The 18,556-nt window shown below is 37.3% G+C and overlaps 1 protein-coding gene and 1 long non-coding RNA gene across 3 annotated transcripts in view; one reads left to right on the top strand and one right to left on the bottom strand.

The window, feature by feature from the left end:
* Positions 1 to 271: 271 nt before the first annotated feature.
* Positions 272 to 12,473, bottom strand: LOC134470479 (uncharacterized). The gene is made up of 4 exons (XR_010039404.1): positions 11,916 to 12,473; positions 11,264 to 11,320; positions 10,614 to 10,727; positions 272 to 3,895 (listed from the first exon to the last, which is right to left on the bottom strand). It is a non-coding gene; the product is annotated as an uncharacterized LOC134470479 (long non-coding RNA).
* Positions 12,455 to 18,556, top strand: part of Cmss1 (cms1 ribosomal small subunit homolog) — a 341,586-nt gene continuing 335,484 nt past the window's right edge. The window contains exon 1 of one of the 2 annotated variants that reach the window (XM_063224828.1): positions 12,455 to 12,731. In XM_063224828.1, the coding sequence (XP_063080898.1) occupies positions 12,675 to 12,731 (57 nt within the window). In that variant the 5' untranslated portion in view covers positions 12,455 to 12,674. The remainder of the gene's footprint in view (positions 12,732 to 18,556) is intronic. The other variant, XM_013151732.3, reaches the window with a different exon arrangement.

Here is an 18,556-nt window from a genome sequence, read left to right on the forward strand (position 1 = left end):
TTACACAGAAAATTAGAAATCAAAAGCCATACATAATATTGCAGCAAGACAATCATGATAACATTTTGTAACAAACTTAAATTTCAGTTTTGGCCTGGTGTAACCCTTTTAATTAAACATCTCTATCTCGTACATAAGAAACTTTTACCTAACTTGTTGTTCTTTAATGAGATGTATAGAGTACACTCGAATATATTTTTGACCAAATTAAATTATAATAACTCTCTTACAATTTAGAAATTTTAAATTATAGAGTAGTCAGAATTGTCAGTTGATTAGTAGAGATCTCTTTTTTTTAAAATTTTATTTAAGGAGAAAAAAAAAACCGAAAAAGGGTACAAGTTATACAGAATTTCAGAAAAAATAAACAGTAGGAAATCACTACTTAATTACACATTGTCATCTTCCAAATAGTTGTTGAAGTTACAAAATTAAAGCATATAGAGGGGACTTTCAAACAGTGAGACTGCAAACAGTTTTGTTCAATGACCCAACAAAACTCAGTAATATGGTTATCTATCTTATACACTTAAATATATATGCAGTTATATCTTTTAGAGAACTTTCTTTTCCTTTCTTTTGTGCTACACATTTTGGGTTTTATTACTCCCACAGTTCTTATTACTTTTTTTTTTTTTGAAGAAAGTAAAACCAAATGTGACATACCAGGACAGAGTCAGTCAAATCAAAAGGATGGACATAATACATAATGTAAAAACAAAATACAAGGTGATCAACAATGGTTACCATAATGCCTCTTGCTATCTTAAAAAGAATTGCCTATATCATCAGTTATAATAAAACTGAACAAAACAGTAAAGAATAATACCAATAAAACCAAAACATTGGAGACATTAGAGGACTTCAAAAGAAGATAATAGTCCACCAGAATGGGCATCACAATGAATCTTATTGTCTTCATAGTTGTTGCCTACACTTTCAAACTTGGTACTATCTAGCATAACAGAATAGAGGAAAATCAGTCAAAACAAGATGGTGAGAGCAATACAGAGTTTCAAATCAAGTTAATAGGAAATCAAAGTGGGTTACTATAATATATCCTGCTATTTTTTATTTATTTTTCCCTTAATTAAAAGGATAAAAATGAAAAAGTAGATAATAAAAAAGGAGATTGAGATAAAAAAGAAGGCATAACAACAAAACAGTGTAGGTCAAAACATAGCCATTTAAGCAAAATAGTGTTTCACTACAAGATAATCTCCACATAATAGTAGGTACCCTAGTGTCTCTTCCCTTAAAATCTTTGGGTATAACTTGGTATACTGTAGCATCAAACATATCAAGACAATGTAAAACCATTCAAGAGAATGACAGTATTACAGGGTATTTAGAATCAACTAACAGAAAATGAACAATGGTTTCTATATAATCTCCTTGTCTATAAGTTTTTGTTTATATTATCACATATAATAAAATCCAGTAAGATACAACACGTCAAAACCGATGGAGACAGAAGAACAAAAGCTTGATGGGACTTCAAAACAAGAGGATATTAAATCAGCACTACCTATTATGATGTCTTGTTTTCTCCAAATTGGCTGTTCCTACCATCCAACCTTCTCTGCCTCATTTCTGTTGAGCTCTTTTTCTGTCATTAGTTGTCAGTTTGTCCTCTTCATTTCACTTTCTGCTCCATTCATTGTGGCCATTCTGCCACTGTTTCTGGAATCTTGGTATTTTTCATTTTTAGAATATCCTGCAGTATTCTCTGTAGAGTTGAATTGGTGGTTGCAAATTCCCCTAGTTCCTCTTTATCCTGGAAGCACCTTGTTTTTCCATCAATTTCTAGGGACAGTTATGTAGGATACATCAATCTTGGCTGGAGGTTATTATCTTTCAAAGCTTGAATTATTTCCCCCCCACGCTCTTCGTGATTTGATGGTTTGTGCCGAGAAGTCTGCTGTAATTCTGATGGGTGTTCCCTTGTAAGTGATCTGTTTCTTGTCTCTGATGGCTTTTAATATTCTGTTCTTATATTGGATTTCAGGAATTTTGATTATTATATGCCTGGGTGTAGCTCTGTTTGGGTTGTAGGTGGCTGGGGTCCTGTATGCCTCTTACATCTGAGTATCTTTACCTTTTGCTAAATTAGGAAAATTCTCCTGGATTATTTCTGTGAATAGCTTTTGTAGTTCATTTGTTGAGTCCCTACTTCTTCTTTTATGTTCTTAATTCTTAAGTTATAGATCCTCTTATCATCTTCTAGTCTTTGTATTATTGCTGTTTGTTTTCTTGTTATTTTTAAGAAGTTTTTCATTTCATGCTCCCACCTTACAAATCTGTCCTCCAGTTCTGATAATATATCCTTAGTTTCTTTCAAGCTGTTATGCCAACTTTCAATAGAGTTTTTAGTTTCTTGGTAATCTCTATGAACCTGTTTCACGTATTCTATGTTTTCTCTATTTTCTCCATCAAACAATTCTCCCCTCTTTTTCTGTTCTTCCATTCCACCATTTGTTTTTTCTTGGGCGGTGCTTAGCATTTCTCTAACTATTCTACTTATTTCTTGCTTTATTTCATTTTTGAACTCATCTATGAGGCTCTGGAGATACCGCTTTATGCCTATAGTTGCCATGTCTGATATTGCATGTTTTCTGTCTTCATTCTCTTTTGCATTTACCTTTCCTGGATCAGTGTTCTCAGGATTGGGGACTGAGGACCCTTTCTTGTTCTCCCTTTTCCCATACTTTTTGTTCCTTCCATACAAGCGTTATGTAGGAGGCCCAGTTTTTTTTTTTTTTTTTTTCTCTTTGTCTGTTACAGTTTGTTTGAATCCACTGGCTAGGTGTTCCCACCCACTGCAGTGTACTAGGAAGACACAGACCTGGGCAGCCTCTGCTGGGCCCGCCCCTCCAGGTCAACCTACTGAATGCTTCACTGCTAGGGGCACCGCCAGGTGCAGGGACCTGATTTGGGCTAGCCTACTGAATCTTAGTCTGCAGCATCACCAGGCCAAGTGCTCCTCACCACTCCCGCTTGAGAGGGGAATATGCGACTAAAGTCACTGCAGGGCCCTGTTCCAGCTAGTCTGCTCGTTCCCAGCATGTCCTCTGTTGGAGCCTCCTAGTCTATGAAAGGGTCCCCATTTCTCTTACTCACCGCAGGCCGATGCAGGGCTCCCTGCCAGTCCCGCTCTCCATGCTGTTTGGTTCGCCGATTCCAGCTCTCAGAGCTTTCGTGCGTCTCTCTCCCTGCCGTGCAGATTGGGATGCAATATTGGCAGCAGGAAATTCAAATTGTGGCTTCCAATGGCACGGGATCCAGCTTCCGCACTGAAATTTTATCTGTTCCTGTTATAGCATCAGGATTGCATTTCCAGTTGGTTTCTCTCAGCTTAGTTCATTCCCGGGTCAGCAGGGTACATCTCCCCTTGCGTAGGACTCCTCACACAGCACTACTCCTGGATTCTAAACTGGTAATCTCAGAGAGCCTCTGTGGCTGCTGTTATTTGTCCGCCATGTTTTCCTGGAAGTCTAGTAGAGATCTCTTATAAGAAGAATTTGGAAGGACTAAAATCTTTATCTATAATTGATATACAACTTTAATATTTTATTTTTTCTTAAGCATACTGGTAATTTTTGTGTCCCCTTCTTTCAAGTAACTTTCACCTTGGTTATCTCAAAGCACTCTACTCACCTACTCAGATCTTTGATTCACATGTTTAGTTACCATCTCCTGGGCATTCTGGGTCAATTCCTTCAGTTGGTCCCAAGTTGAATCTAAACTCATCCTTCTCTAGCAGCTGTAATCTGAGCCATCACTGTCCTAGGACTGAGCATTAGTTTCTTGAAAGGTGGAATTAACTCTTTCTTTAGGCATGGGTTCATGAGATGGCAAGACAGCATGCACTGGTACTCAGGCCACTTAGAGTTCTCTGGAAAGACATAAGCATACTCTCAATGCCAAATTAGCACTGGACTGGGTCCCTTCCATTGTTCACTATGAAGATCTTTCCAAAGGACCCCCCCCCCTTTTTTTTTTGGTAACCTGAATTATCTTTCTGCTCCTGGAGTCCCATCCCTAGTAGGACTTAAAAAATTAATAGTATACACATCCAAGTGAAATCTATTATGGGCTATATATTTTGTAGGGAAGGATCCCCCTTTTTGTTTTTGTAGTTGATTTCTGAGCATATGATGAGCACATTCTACTATTCCTTGACCTTGAGTGTTATTAGGAATTCCTATGATAAGAGAAATATGAAAAGTTTTACAAAACATTTGGAAGGTAGCACTTGTATAGGGTAGGCCTTTATCAGCCTCAAGGGTAGAAAAAAAATTCAATATCCAGCACCCAGGGCTCTCTTCATTGTTTCACATTAGGCCACAGCTTACACCTTGTCACCAGGGATGGCCTCCATCTCTGGCATCACCCCACTCCAGGGGACACAGCAGTCACCACCTCTGACATGCTGCAGCATGTGGAGGCAGGGCCACTGATCTTTTGTCCTTCTGCCTGAACATTATGGCCTGTAGTGGTGTGCAAACACCAACTCTGCAGCTTGGGACTCCATAAGCTGCCTGCAGCACTAAGTCTGACCTGCCACATCAAGTAGGGACAGGTCAAACCATCTCAGAGAAACTCCTAGTATCTTAACACCCCTGCTGTTTGATGGGCTCTTGTTCTGCTACCACTTTTCTTCTTGGGACATGATTTTAAATTAGTGTTCCAAGCCAAATCTTTTGTGTTCATCTAAAAAACTTAGGACCATTAAAGCACTCCTTAATGCAAATCCACAAAAGTCAAGCAAATATAGGAATCAAGAATACACGATCCCCGGTACCAATAAAAAGGAAAAAGACAAAAAAAAAAAAAAAAAAAAGAATACAACAAACAATTCCATACACACTTGTGGTTCTTGAGAATCTGTTTGCTCCATGTTTAACACCTGATAAAATCAATACATGTCTCTCCCTTTTGTTTTTCATGAGCCTTGTTTTTTCTCTTTGGCCCTAATGAGCCCATTTCTCTCTTGTTCCAAGTTTTACAAATGATGATATCAATATCAATACACTTATGTGATTAGTAGTGATGCTATCAATGCACTTCTCCCCTTTTTTCATGAACAGTAAGAAGTGTCCCCTCACCTACTATTTCTTCTTCTTATTTCCCCTTCTTATTTCTTCTTACCCCTATTCAGCTGTCAATATACCACATTCAGTATAGCTCTCAAAATTCACAAGGGGAAGGAGGGCAACAGAATGGAGAAATAAAGATAAGAGACAACAAATATACAGAAAGTTGGGGACTACTATGCAGATAGTCATTATTATAGTGTTATTAGGTGGCTCACAACCATACAATTGACCGTCTATATCCGTGAGTTCCACAACTTTAGATTCAAATAAATATCTATGGAAAATACTTAGGGAAAAAAACCATGTATTTTGAATATATACAAACCTCCTTCATTACCATTATTGTCTCAAAAATATAGTATTTATATAATAGTTACAGTGTAATAGATATAACTAATCCAGAGATGGTTTAAAGCAGTGATGGAAAACTTATGGCACACATGCTGCAGTAGGCTGTATATATCATCGAAAGTTTCGAAAGATTCACTATCACTGATTTAAAGTACACAGGAGGATATATATAGGTTATATGATTTTTATATAAGGGATTTGCATATCCAAGAATTTTAATATACAAAAGAGATCCTGAATCAATCTCTCACAGATAGAAATACACATACAAACACACAGTATACCAAATGGATGTTGCACTATATATGAATCATAACCAAAGAGATAACCAGTACCCTGCAAGTTAGAGCTGATGAAGTTAATTAACGTACTGATATTGGAACAGAGATGGATAATAACCAGTGAAGTAGAATACAGGCAATAAATAGAGGCAATAAAATTGCTCTACAGATGAAAATTTGATTATGACAGAGATGTCATAATAGATCACTGGAGAAAGGCCATTTAAGTAAATGGTGCTAAAACTACCCATAGGAGAAAAGGTGAAACTGAACTCAAGCAGAAATTGGACACCATATATAAAACTATCTCAGATGGACTCACATTACAGAACAAATTCTAAGGGATTCCTCAATTTTATGCAGATATGAAAGTTGATACGAGTAAAGGAGCAGTATTCAGTGGTTCTTTACTGTGACAAAATAACTAAAAAATATTATGAAGATTCATTTGATTAATCAAGACATACTTCAGAAACAATTTAGGACAACTCACCTGATTGAGTCTTCCTCTAGGGAAATGAGTCTTCCTTTAAAATATCATGAAATGCTATACATCTATCATTCCCCAAATTAGCAATGCATTAGAAAGACTGCGAATTCTTTAAAATAATTGAATTCTTGGGTCCCATTTTGGACTCACTGAATCTGGATTTCTCAGAAGTAGTGATCAGAAGTTTATATTTTTAATAAAACCTTGATAGGAAATCTCACCAAGCAAGTCAAATTTGCAAAACAATGTTGTCCTAGTTCATTACTAGGTCTCAGAATTCTTTGAGAAAATAGAAGTCATAAGGTTCAGGAATGCCTCCTTCTTCTTATCCTTCACTCATTTCTGTAATCCTACTTTCCGTTCCTAATTACTTCTCTCACTAAATTCTTTTTAATTATCAAGCTAAAATGATTGTTTTGCATTCTAAGCCTCTCTGCTTGTTACATTCTAGTCCTAGTACTGAAAAAAGACAAGACATATGATGATTTTCTCTTATCCTTTGATTCTTATTAATTCTTCCAATTTGCAAAATGTGAATCTTGCAACATAAATCAGTCTTTCAGGAAAGTATCAGTCTTTGGAAAAGTAGAGTGGCAAACAGAAATAGCCAATCCAACACAGTACCTTATGGAGTTATGTTTAGATTAATTGATATAAACTGCCATAAATGAAGATAAACTTGGGCATGGTGCTTCAAGCCTATAATCCCAGCACTAAGGAGGCGAGGCAGGAAGATTGCCTGGACTACATAGCAAGACTTCGTCTTAAAAAAAAAAAAGCCAAACTTGAATCATCTCTAGGGAAATGAGTGTACCTTATATTGCATGGTTTCTCTTACATGATAAACTCAAATTATAAATAAAGAGCAAAATAGAAGTGAGATAGATCTTTCTCAAATGGAAAGGGAATCAAGAGATGGAGTGAGGGGGAAGGAGGTGAGGGAAAGCGGATGAAAAAAAGAATTCCAATGTGTTACATACATGTAGCAACCCCACACAAGAAATGTCAATGTGTACTACAAGCATATACAAATAAAATTGAGTAAATACACTTTAAAAAAAGAGAATTAGTATACCTCAAAACTAAAACAAACAAACAAAACTGATAAAAAATGCTTACTGAGATACCTAGTATGTTCTTTTTATTGTTACTATTATTGCCTAAATGATGCAAAACATTTGAGTACATAATCAAGGTTCCTGGGTTTCCTGAAGTTTATTAATATGCCTTAACTTTATTATGGTTTCGTTCTTAAGTGTTTCCCAAAAATTTGTATGTTGAAGACATGGTTCATAACTGACAGCACTGTTGGGAAGTGAGGTAAACTCTAGGAGACGGGGCCTGGTTGGAGGAACAGGTTATTGGGAACATGGACTGACATGCATGGCTCATGCTGATATACTGCCTCACTGCAGGTCCAAAGGCAAAAGGACGAAACAATCACAAACTGAAACTTCTGAATCTGTATTAATCAGAGTTCCACAGTAACACACAATACCCAACACCAACAATTAAAAAGAAAAACAAACAAACAAAAAAAACCAAAGAGATTTAATTTGTCTCATATTTCAAGGGATTCAGTCCAAATCTGGCTGGCTCCAAGACAGAAAAAAACATGACAGAAGGGCATGGTTGAGCAAAGATGTTTATTTTATGACAGCTGGGAAGCAATGCAGGGGAACAATGTCAGATGGGAAGGAGTCAGGTACCCCCATATAGTACCCAAAGCCATGTCTCCATTTTCCACCCAAATATACCAAGAAGTGTGATTCACTATCCCCTAGGCCACTGATGGCAAATCTTTTAGAGATTTTAATGATATAAACAGCCTGCTGAGATATGTTGCCATAGATTCATTGCCACTGCCATGGGTAGTTCCCGAGCTAATTAAATTGACACAATTTACCACAAAGCATGAGCCAAGATACACAAAAAATATGCAGCACTGGCTGGGGATAAAGCTCAGTGATAGATCCCCTTACCCAGTGTGTACAGGGCCTTTGGTTCAATATCCATCACTGCAAAAACAAAAATAATGCAATTGAGATTGTATTATATCTCCTTTTAAGATGATTATCTCAGGCATTTTGTCATAGTGATGAAAAACAGCTCTTTTCATTGTATGGTATGCCTTCAACAAACAGCCTTCAAACCCTTTCTCCTTCCCACTAATCAGGTCCTTGCCAATCTTTCCACATATAGGGCCCATGGTTACAATGACATTTGTATGCAATACTAGTGTGAAGAGGTAAGGCCACTGTTTTAGTTTTCTCATTGCTAAGACAAAATGTTCAAAGTTAAAGAAGGAAAGATTTGTTTTTGCTCAGTTTGTACAGGTTTCAGCCCATAGTCAGCTGGCTCAAAACAGTAGAATGACACAGGAGAATCAGTTTATGGCAAGGCAGGCAGGAAGCAACAACCAGCAGCAACAAGCAGCAGCCTGCCTCTCCTGTTCATCCTTTGGATTGGTGCCACCCAAACCCAGAGTGGGTCTTACCACAGCCAGAACTATACCAAGCCAATCAGTGAGATAATTTAATAATACCTTAAATCCAGCATCACATCCTAGATCTAGTTATTATCTTGGCTTATCCATGCCACATGGAAAATTCTGCTCAAATCTATTATTCATCCAGCATGGTTAATACCAACTTAGATTTTCTTATATGATACTCCTATCATATCCTTTAGTTTTAATTTAAAAAGTATCAAGAATCCTTGGTCTGACATTCAACATTAAAACATGGAATTACAAGAAACCTCACAAGTCATTTAATTTTTTCCTTTTATTTTACAGAATGACAAAGTGAAGTTCAGTGAGGTTAAATAACTTGTCCAGTGCAACATGCCAGGAAAGTGCTATTCATGCTATCCATTTTTCCAACTTACATTCATTGATGAGGTCAAGTATAAGGGCCATACCTTATCTGAAGGACTTTTAGTTCACACTATTGAGAGGTAAATGCTTCCTCCTCTAAACTATTAATACTTATTCAGGTATTCCACAGGAAGAGGGAGTAGATGAAAACTCGTTAGTCAGTCTGAGCTTTGCTTGCTAAGTGAGGTTACCAGATACTGGGATGTGGAATTTTATAAAAGAATGATTTAAAAATTAAGATGTCAACTCACTGATAAAGTGCAGTTAAATGAAGTTACAGTTTAGGTTGGCTTCTTAATATAATCCATTAACTTTTTCTGTAAAAGGACTAGATTATAGGTTTACAAGGCCACACGTTGTCTCTGTGGCATATTTTTTATTTGTTTTGCTTAATTGCAATTAGTAATTGCTTAATTGTTCTTAATTGCTCACCTCTAACATCTATTACCAGAAGGAAAGCTGACTTGGGAAATAAATTTAAGTAGAAAGTTGCTATGTGGGCAGCATGAATTAAAGAGCATTTGAGTTTAGTCAGGCTGTTAACATAGTTCATCTACTCTGTGCTTCGTCCTGTGGCTAGAGCGTTGAATGAGAAAGATATACTCAAGGTTGCCAAAAAGATGATGGGGACTGGTAATATAATGAGAAATGATTAAAATATTTTAAACAGAAAAGTTATAATGATTCTAAGCTATATGGAAGCAAGACTGAAGTAGAACAAACAGTAGAATAATCAAAAGGCTGTATGTCAGAGAGGCTCAGAAGAGGAAATACATCAACAATCAACCCAGACCAAGATTCTAGTGGTGGAGGTAGTGAGAATGTTTGAATTACATTTGGGATATATTCTGAAGTTAGATCTGATCAGACTTACTGGCACATCAAATGAGCATGCAACCAGCTGAATGGTGCTGCAACTTTTTGCTAGTGAAATGAAGGCAGTTAGGCAGTAAAAGAAGTAAGAACCCAGACATAAAAAAAAAAAAATGATTCTGTGATAAGATCAGAACAATGAGACAGTGAACGCACATAGGCAACATAGTAGGCCTGTCTGGCAGGTTTTTTTTTTTTTTAGATACTGGAAATCAAACTTACAACCTTGTGGTTGGCAGGCAGGCACTGTGCTGCTGAGCTATATCCCCAGCCCAAGCTATATACCTGGCGTAGGTAGTTTTGAGTATACTGTGAGACGCAAGATTTGCACAGAAATTCGTAGTGAAAATTCACTTATTTATTGTTAAACAGCGTCTAATTTAACTACTAAAATTTTCTTTTATTGCATAAGGAAATACCACAAAAATATATGCAACGTACTTGTAAAGCATGTGTATCTGTGTACCTGTGAACTTTCTGCTTTATCCTTAAGTGTGTATTTGTCAGCAATTTATATTTTCCTCCCTAATTTTGTCTCCCTGAACACTGCTTCCCCACTAACTCATATCTTGAACTTTGTACTACTTATTATTGTCTCAAATTTTTGAAAAAACGTATTTTAAATTGTTCCTATACCTCACCTTTACAAAAATGCCTTCTCTGGCTTGGCTTTTTAAAAGTTAGCATCAGGCAGGAGGATCACTTTGAGTTTGAGGTCAGCCTGGGCTACAAACTGAATTCAAGGCCAGCCTGAACTGCATAGTGAAACAGAGTCAAAAAGACAAGAAAAAAGAAAAAAGGTTAGCATCATGTTTCCAAGGTACAGTACATCTATGTTATATGAGTTCATTTGCTCCTCATAATGTGTGAGTAAACTGAAGTTACCCACTTTCTCATGGAAGCATTTCGGTTGTTTCTATGTTTTGCTATAATTAACAGTGATGCTGTCAATATTCTTTTATAGCTTCTTGGTACACAAACACAAATTTGCTACTTTTAGGTGTGGAGTTGCTGGATCCTGAGGTGTGAATGTTCACCTTTTAAGACTATTCCAAACAGCTTTTCCAAGTGGTTATATCAACTTATATTTGTGTCAGTGTGCAAGAATTCTTTGTAATACACATATCCCCCATAATTTGGAATTGCCAGACTTCTTAATTTTGTCATTTACTATACAAAAAAAGTATCACATTGGTCTTTCATTTTTCATTATTCTCCAAATTAACAAGACTGAGCATCTTTTCATATATACTGGCCATAGCACTTCCTCTTCCACATTGATATTTCTTACCTAGCTTTGCTTTTCAATAATCCATCAGCCATCAAAACTTCTTGTCTGCGTTTCTTTCTGAAAGACACATTACTTTCAAGTACCACAGATTATTTTACATTCACCACATTCATATTTAATACCCTCCCTTTTAGAGTGTGCGGATAATTTAATCAGCAATGCATTTATAATATATTTATTAGATGAGTGGGCTTTGGGTAACTTTCTACATATAGCTATTTCTATCCCTGACAAATTATGGATGTCTTGTTATTTACAAGGTTGCATCATTCTGGAAGTACATTTCTTTATTTTTAGAAGTTTTATCTGCTCTACTCACAAGACACCTTAAGATGAAATGATATTCTAGCTATATTTAAGCCTCTGGTCCATACACTGTGCTAGGCATGCAGAGCGCATTTATTTATTTATTTGCACCGGGGATTTAATTTACCACCTCGGGCTTACCAGGCAAGCATTTGAGCCGCTGAGCTTAACTCCCGGCCCCAACTGAGTGTATTTGATGCATTTTGAATGATTCATACCTTAGTGTAAGGAGACCGTCCTGAAAACCTGCCCACAATTATTTTACAGCTGGTCCAAGCACTGGGCACCTAGTGGGTTTTCTTTCTCTGTGTCACTTCTGAGACGAGAAATACTTTAGATCTCTTACCTCCAGTAAGGTAACAATGGTCACCCCTGCTCTCGTTTTATAAGAGGGAGGGGGTAGACCACAAGCAAAGGGGCTCGGGGAGGCAACTCTCAGTGTGAGCCGGGTGCGTCTTTCCGGGGACAAGCCTTTGCTGATGAAACACATTTTTCTTCACTCAGGTTGTACAAAAACAGCGGTAGTCACGCGTACAGCAAAGCCCTAGGCTCACGGTCATGAACTCTGGCGCACGTTTTCTTTGGGAAAACTGTAAAAGCACATAAACATGCCCTACACAAACACAAAACTGTACAAACATACAAAACACACAGACAGGTCAAAATACATCCACGTGCTGGAATCCTGTCCCGCGGCTCAACGTATTTGAAAACTGAGCAGAGAAAAATTTTGTCAGCATTTTCACACTTTCGACAATCGCTTCGCAAACTAAAACTTAAATATTTTGATAGCTCTCATCTAAAAAGATAATACTGTTTTGTCTGTTTCTCGTGTCTTCTCGTCTGTACGCTTTTAGAGAATTTGCTTTGTATTTCCAGATTGATTCTGCCCTCCGGCGCCAGTGTGGAAACTGCGTGGCTTCGGAGCCTACGGCTGGAGGGGCGGCACGGGGTTGACGTCATCCCCCGCGGGGCGGAGCGAGGCGGCCGGGCTGGGGCTCCGCGTGTGCGACGCCCGCCTGTTGCTGGCTCTGAGGAAGTCTTTTTCTTGCTACTCACCGCTTTGCTCAGGTCCGCGCACTTTAGTCTCGCGTGGAGATGGCAGATGATCTTGGAGACGAGTGGTGGAAGAATCAGCAGGCCGGAGCAGCCAGCAGCCCAGGTACCCCTCTGCCTGCGTTCCTCCTCTCCCCAGCCCATCGGTGCGCCCCAGCCCTGGCCCGCTCTGTCAGTCGCCGCGGGCGGCCAGAAGTCGGTGCGCGCGACTGTGGGAGCGCGATCATCGCGGAGGAGGCTATGCGCGACTGAAAGATGAAAAACCGACGAATTTAGTTAGGAAAGATCTTTTTCAGCTTTCTTTCTTTCTTTCTCTTTCTTTCTTTCTTTCTTTATTTCCTCTTTTTCCTTTTTTTACCTTTGAGATCGGACAAGCCAGTTTTCGTGAAGAGAAGCAGTCTTGCATTATAGTTGAGGGTAGCCTTGAAGTAGCGTCAGCCTGCTGCAGTTCAAATCACGACTCTCTGGTATTCTAATAGTTTGTGCTTTTCCTCAACTGTCAAATGAGGATATTTATATATTTTTAATAAATTGAGTAAACAATAAATTGTTATGAAAATTAAATGCTCATGAGACAAGTTAGGCGCATTAATCGGGCATAATGGTACAGTCGTTTTTAATCCTGGCACTTGGGAGGCTGAGACAGGATCATCACCATCTGGAGTCCAGCCTGGGGTATATTAGGAAGACCCTTGTCTAAAACAAAACAAAAAAACTCCACACTTTTGCACACGTACTGTATGCTGAGTACATATAAGCGCTTGTTTTTGTTGCTGTCATGTGATTTGCAAGACAGTATTTGAACCAGAATAATCATGTCTTTGAATTCACCTACTTCAAAGATAAGCGTGACCTCAACATGTTGGGAAGTTCACTTGATGTTAAGTGTAAGCCTAGATTTTATTTAACTCAGTTTGAATAATTTTTACTATGCAGTACTGTGTGTACCTATTCTGGAGGCCTTTATCTATTAACAAAGTAATTTCCCACCCCAGAATGACCCTGAACTTTTAAAGTCCTGAAAGGCTTAATATGCAATTATCATTCTTTTCTCAAATCATTCTTCAAGGCCTGTCTCCCTTTTCAGTCAGCTTCTATGATTTTTGAGGGTTAAGACCAAAGTCAGATTCATGTTTGTGTTGACAACATGATAAAACTTACTACTTATTACTACTAACAGTCTTGAACAATGAGTTATGAAATACACATTAAAGTTTGAATTGCATTGTTTCCTTCTGGGCAAACTGGGTACCCACTATACAGGTGTCATTTTTGAAACATAGTGTGGTATTAGAACTTGTCAATTTTGCAGCCTTTCTTATAAATGTGTCTCTTTACCTGCAGTCACAAATGTCTTTCTTTGTAGTTTTGTGATGGTCCTCATTTATGTTGGTGACCACCCAACCCCCAACTCAAATGTTAAAAGCTGTATTTAATGGTATGATTCAAGGATAGAGGCAGTTTAAGAAATAATTGACTTCCTTTTGAATAGTGACTAATAATTCGTGATTGATTGTAGTCCTTTCTCTACCCTTCACCAGCTATGTAACTCTCAAGTTAATCATCCATAAAGAAAGAATTAACATTTTGTGTATCTTTTCTGTGCCAGATGTTTTCATAAATAGAAATTCATTTAATCTTCATAACATCCTTAAGAGGTCAGTGTTACCTTTATTTTTATAAATGAAGAAACTGAGGAGCAGTAAGTAGTATTCTTAGGAACACACATTGAGGAAGAGAGCTGCGAAGTTTAGAAGTGTGGTTATCTTCAGAACCGTTCTTTTTCTACTCAGTATGTGGTTTGTGTGGACCTCAGTATCATGGTTTATAAACTGAAGGGAGCTTAAAGATCATCTTTATTTAGGGCTTTACCAATCACCAGTTCTAAACATTGAATTTATTGTCACTTAAATTGCTTCAGCCTTCTTTATCAAGGTTAACATCAAGACAATGTATTGGGATCATCAGATCACCTTACTTCTTAAGTTCCTTTTAGGTAGAAAAATAAGCTTTGCAAATTCTTGACATTATATTTAGCAGAGGCCTTTGCTTTGTTAACAGCTTTAAAGTAAGAATATGAATTTCTTTGATATCTGTTTGATTGACTTCCTAGTAATTTTTTACTATAACTTGTATAGCGTTTTCAGTTAGGAAGAAATCATGGCTAAACAAGTCACATTTTTTTTTCCTGATACTACTCTTAAACCCAGGGCCTTCACACTTAGCTACATCTCTAGTCCTATATATATATTTTTATTTTGAGATAGAGTCGTTCTAAATTGCTAAGTTGTCCAGGCTGGATTTGAATTTGTAATCTCCTGGGTCAGCTTTCTAGGGTATGGAGACTATAGATTTCTTGATTCTTCCTATTTATCAGGGAAAGATCAGCCTAAAATATTTGAATTAGTAAAGCAGAAATAGTGCCTCATTTCAGAAAAGAAAAGATAGTTGTAATGATGCTTTTATTCCTATTGGACATTATGCAACTTGCCTATAAGAATAAGCATCTTTCTTTTTTATACTTTTTCACAGCTCATAGTTATGATGGTGGGTAGTAGAGCATTTTTGTCATGTAGTCAAGAAATGTTTGTTGGTTTTGTATGCTTTATAATACCTGTGTAACATCTGGCAACTGTTTACTATGTGGCCATCTAAAGAACTGATTTTTGGGGTATTCTCATGTTTTCTTAGATCTGGTGTATAACTTAAGATTTTATGACTCTTTAAAGATCTCTCACTTTTGAATTGATGACTTTTGAATTTGATTTTATGACTCTTTAAAGATCTCTCACTTCTACACTGCACTGGAGCCACTGGCACTTAGTTGGTGTCTGGTAGATAGAGTGAATGAAATACATGCACACATGCCAGCTTTTACACAATAGTATTGGTGATTATGTAGGTAGGTACATTACATTTTTTTATCTATTCTAGTCACTTTTTAAAAATGGAAGGCTATCTGGAGATTTAGCTCAGCCTGCTTGTTAAACAGAGGAGATTCCTTGTACTGTACCCAAAAAGAAGGAGGAAAAGAAGAAAAGGACTTTTCTGATCTATATGGAATGTCTAGTCCCCTTACTTATGACATTATTGGTGGTGAGTGGCACAAAATAAAATAGCTGAGAGTTGCTAGTACTGAGGAGTGTGCAACCCAGGGTGTTTTACACATCAGAGCCCAGGATTTTTTAATGGTTATTTACTATTTCATGTTAATTATTTCCTTCTTGTCTGCCTACCTTCAGAAAGTACCTGAAGTGACAATAATTAGTAATAGATAGCCATACATATAGTAAAATCATTATTGCAAAACATTAATGCTGAAGTGATCTGGTCCAATGCCTGAGATTTGAATGTAGTTGACTAATTTGGATACTTTGTCAATGTGAAACTGAAAACTGAGTTACACCATAGATTTTGTGACTTGTAGAATCAAAGTCTAGAGAGTTGAGTTAGAAATAATCACTTGATCATATACTGACAAGAATCTTAATTGCTTTCCCTTTGTATTCCAATGATATGCCTGTTAAATTACCAAGTAGGATCTAGTACAACTGAGTATGTGAGTCTGGAGCCACAGCATTGAGTCTGGGTTGGAGAAAGAGATTTAGGAATAATATTCCCAGAAGAACTGAAAGCATCATACCACAGTGATATATGTGCACCTATGTTTATAGCAGCACAATTTGTAATCGCCAGATCTTGGAAACAACCCAAGTGTCCATCAACTAAGGAATGGATAAAAAAGTTGTGGTATTTCTATACAATGGAGTATTATTCAGCTATAAAGAAGGATCACATTGAGATATTTATCAATAAATGGGCACAGCTTGAGACCATACTCATAAGTGAAATAAATCAATCTCGCATGTGTGAATACCGAATAGTTTCCCTAATGTAAGTAATGATTCAAATATATAAAAATATGTGGTAGTCATGATTCCCCATTAGGTGGCCTTGAAGCCTTATAAAGTTTTCACTCATTAATTAGAAAGGCTTTATTCTGGGCTTCTTGATATGAAAATATTTGAAACTAGAGTATATGAAGTTTTATCCAAATATTTCAAGGAAAAAGACACTATGGTAACTACTATTAAGTTGGGTTATATGGTGGTGAAGTACTAGGTTGTTGAAACAGTCATGCTGTGACCTCTCTTGTTATATTGTTATGTCCTGTTTTATCTCAATCTCCCCCTTATTGTTTTAAAAAAATTATTTAGTCATTTCTTATGTTTGTCTTAATTAAAGAAAAAATTCAAAAAATTAGGATATATAAATAGTAACTCTTTTCGATTTCCTATTAACTTGTTTTGAAGTCCTGTAGTACTCCCACGATCTTGTTTTGACTGATTAGACTCTGTTCCATTCTATATGATAGTATCAAGTTTGAAGACATAGGCAACTACTTTGAAGACAATAAGATTCACTAAGATGCCCATTCTGGTTTGACTATTGTCTTCTTTGGAAGTCCTGTAATGTTTACAATGCCTAAGTTTTATTGGTCTTGTTCTCTACTGTTTTGTCCAACTTTATAATATCTAATGAGAGAGACAATTCTTTTTAAGGAAACAAGGGACAACGTTGATAACCATTGTTGATAAACTTGTACTCTGTTCTACACCATGTGCTGTGTCTATCCTTGGTATTGACTGACAGCTTTGTTTTGCCATATTTGACTGTATTCTTCCCCCCCCCCAAAAAAAAAAGTAATAAGCACTAAGGAGTAATAAAATAAAAAAAAAAAGAGATTTAGGAATAACTGGCACACATCTTACCTTTAAAGAGGTTGTTATTAGCATTCTACACCTCTCAGCCTGCAAGTCTTTTTTAAAAAAATTTTTATTTATAGAAAATAAAACCAAGCACAATAAATCCAATTGAAACAAAATAGTGTTAAGTAATACTGGATTTCAAAATAAGATAAAAGGAAATCAACAATGGCTAACATAATAATGGCTGTTGTTGCCTTCAAAATAGCTGCCTATACCATCAGACATAGGAAAATCAAACAGAACAGAATACTACTAATAAAAATAAAACAGTGAATGCAAAATTTCAAAACAAGATAATAGTAAATTCAAAATAGCTACCATAGAACTAATTCAAACCAAACAATGAAAAGGATACAGGATTTTAAAACAAAATAATAGGGAATTAACAATGGCTACCACCTTCAGAAGGAGATCCCCTATAGATGCTACACTGTGTAGTGTTATCCTCCAAATAGAGGATCACATTACTGGCTTTCAGCTTGCAAAGTCAATGAAACACTAAACACTACAAGCATTAAATTTTATTTTACTTCAATAGCTATCATCTCAGCCTGTGTTTCTCTGGATCTGCGGTCACTCACGGTGGGTGGGTGGGGTCTTGTCACTTCTTGTCTCCCAACTCGTGTGCCAGGAACATCTGGTTGTCTCCCCACAGCCTGCACTTGGTGCCGACTGACAGTAAGTGTCTGGCTTCTTGTTCTCCCCACGGCCTGCACATGGCACCTGACTAACAGAAACGCTGGCAAGGGGCTGGTGTCTGGTTGTCCTCTCTACCACCCGTGCATGGCGTCAGCTCACAGGAAGTGACTGGCTTCTTGTTTTCCTCCATGTGCCTGCAAATCTTTTAAGGAAAGCTTTTCATAGGCTTTCCTAACTCATGAGTTTTTTCTGAGGCAAGGTCTTGCTATGTAGTCCAGGTTGGCTTTTAGCTCACTATATAGCCCAGGCTGGCCTCAGCCCTCTTGCCTTAGCCTCTCAAATGCTGGGATTCTAGGCATGTGCCACTATGCCAAGCATCATTATGAGTTTTTGATGCCACCTTTTACTAAGTCTCTAACTAGAAAACTGAAGTGTTAAAACACTTCGATTACAGTACCAGGAAACAGTAGGTAATAGGACGGGGCATATAGCTCAGTGGTATAAGCACCTGCCTGGCAAGTGC

Source organism: Cavia porcellus, unplaced genomic scaffold (genome assembly GCF_034190915.1).
Source record: "Cavia porcellus strain 051 isolate PalLab524CR breed Dunkin Hartley unplaced genomic scaffold, mCavPor4.1 scaffold_15, whole genome shotgun sequence".
In the NCBI taxonomy this organism is placed as follows: domain Eukaryota; kingdom Metazoa; phylum Chordata; class Mammalia; order Rodentia; family Caviidae; genus Cavia; species Cavia porcellus.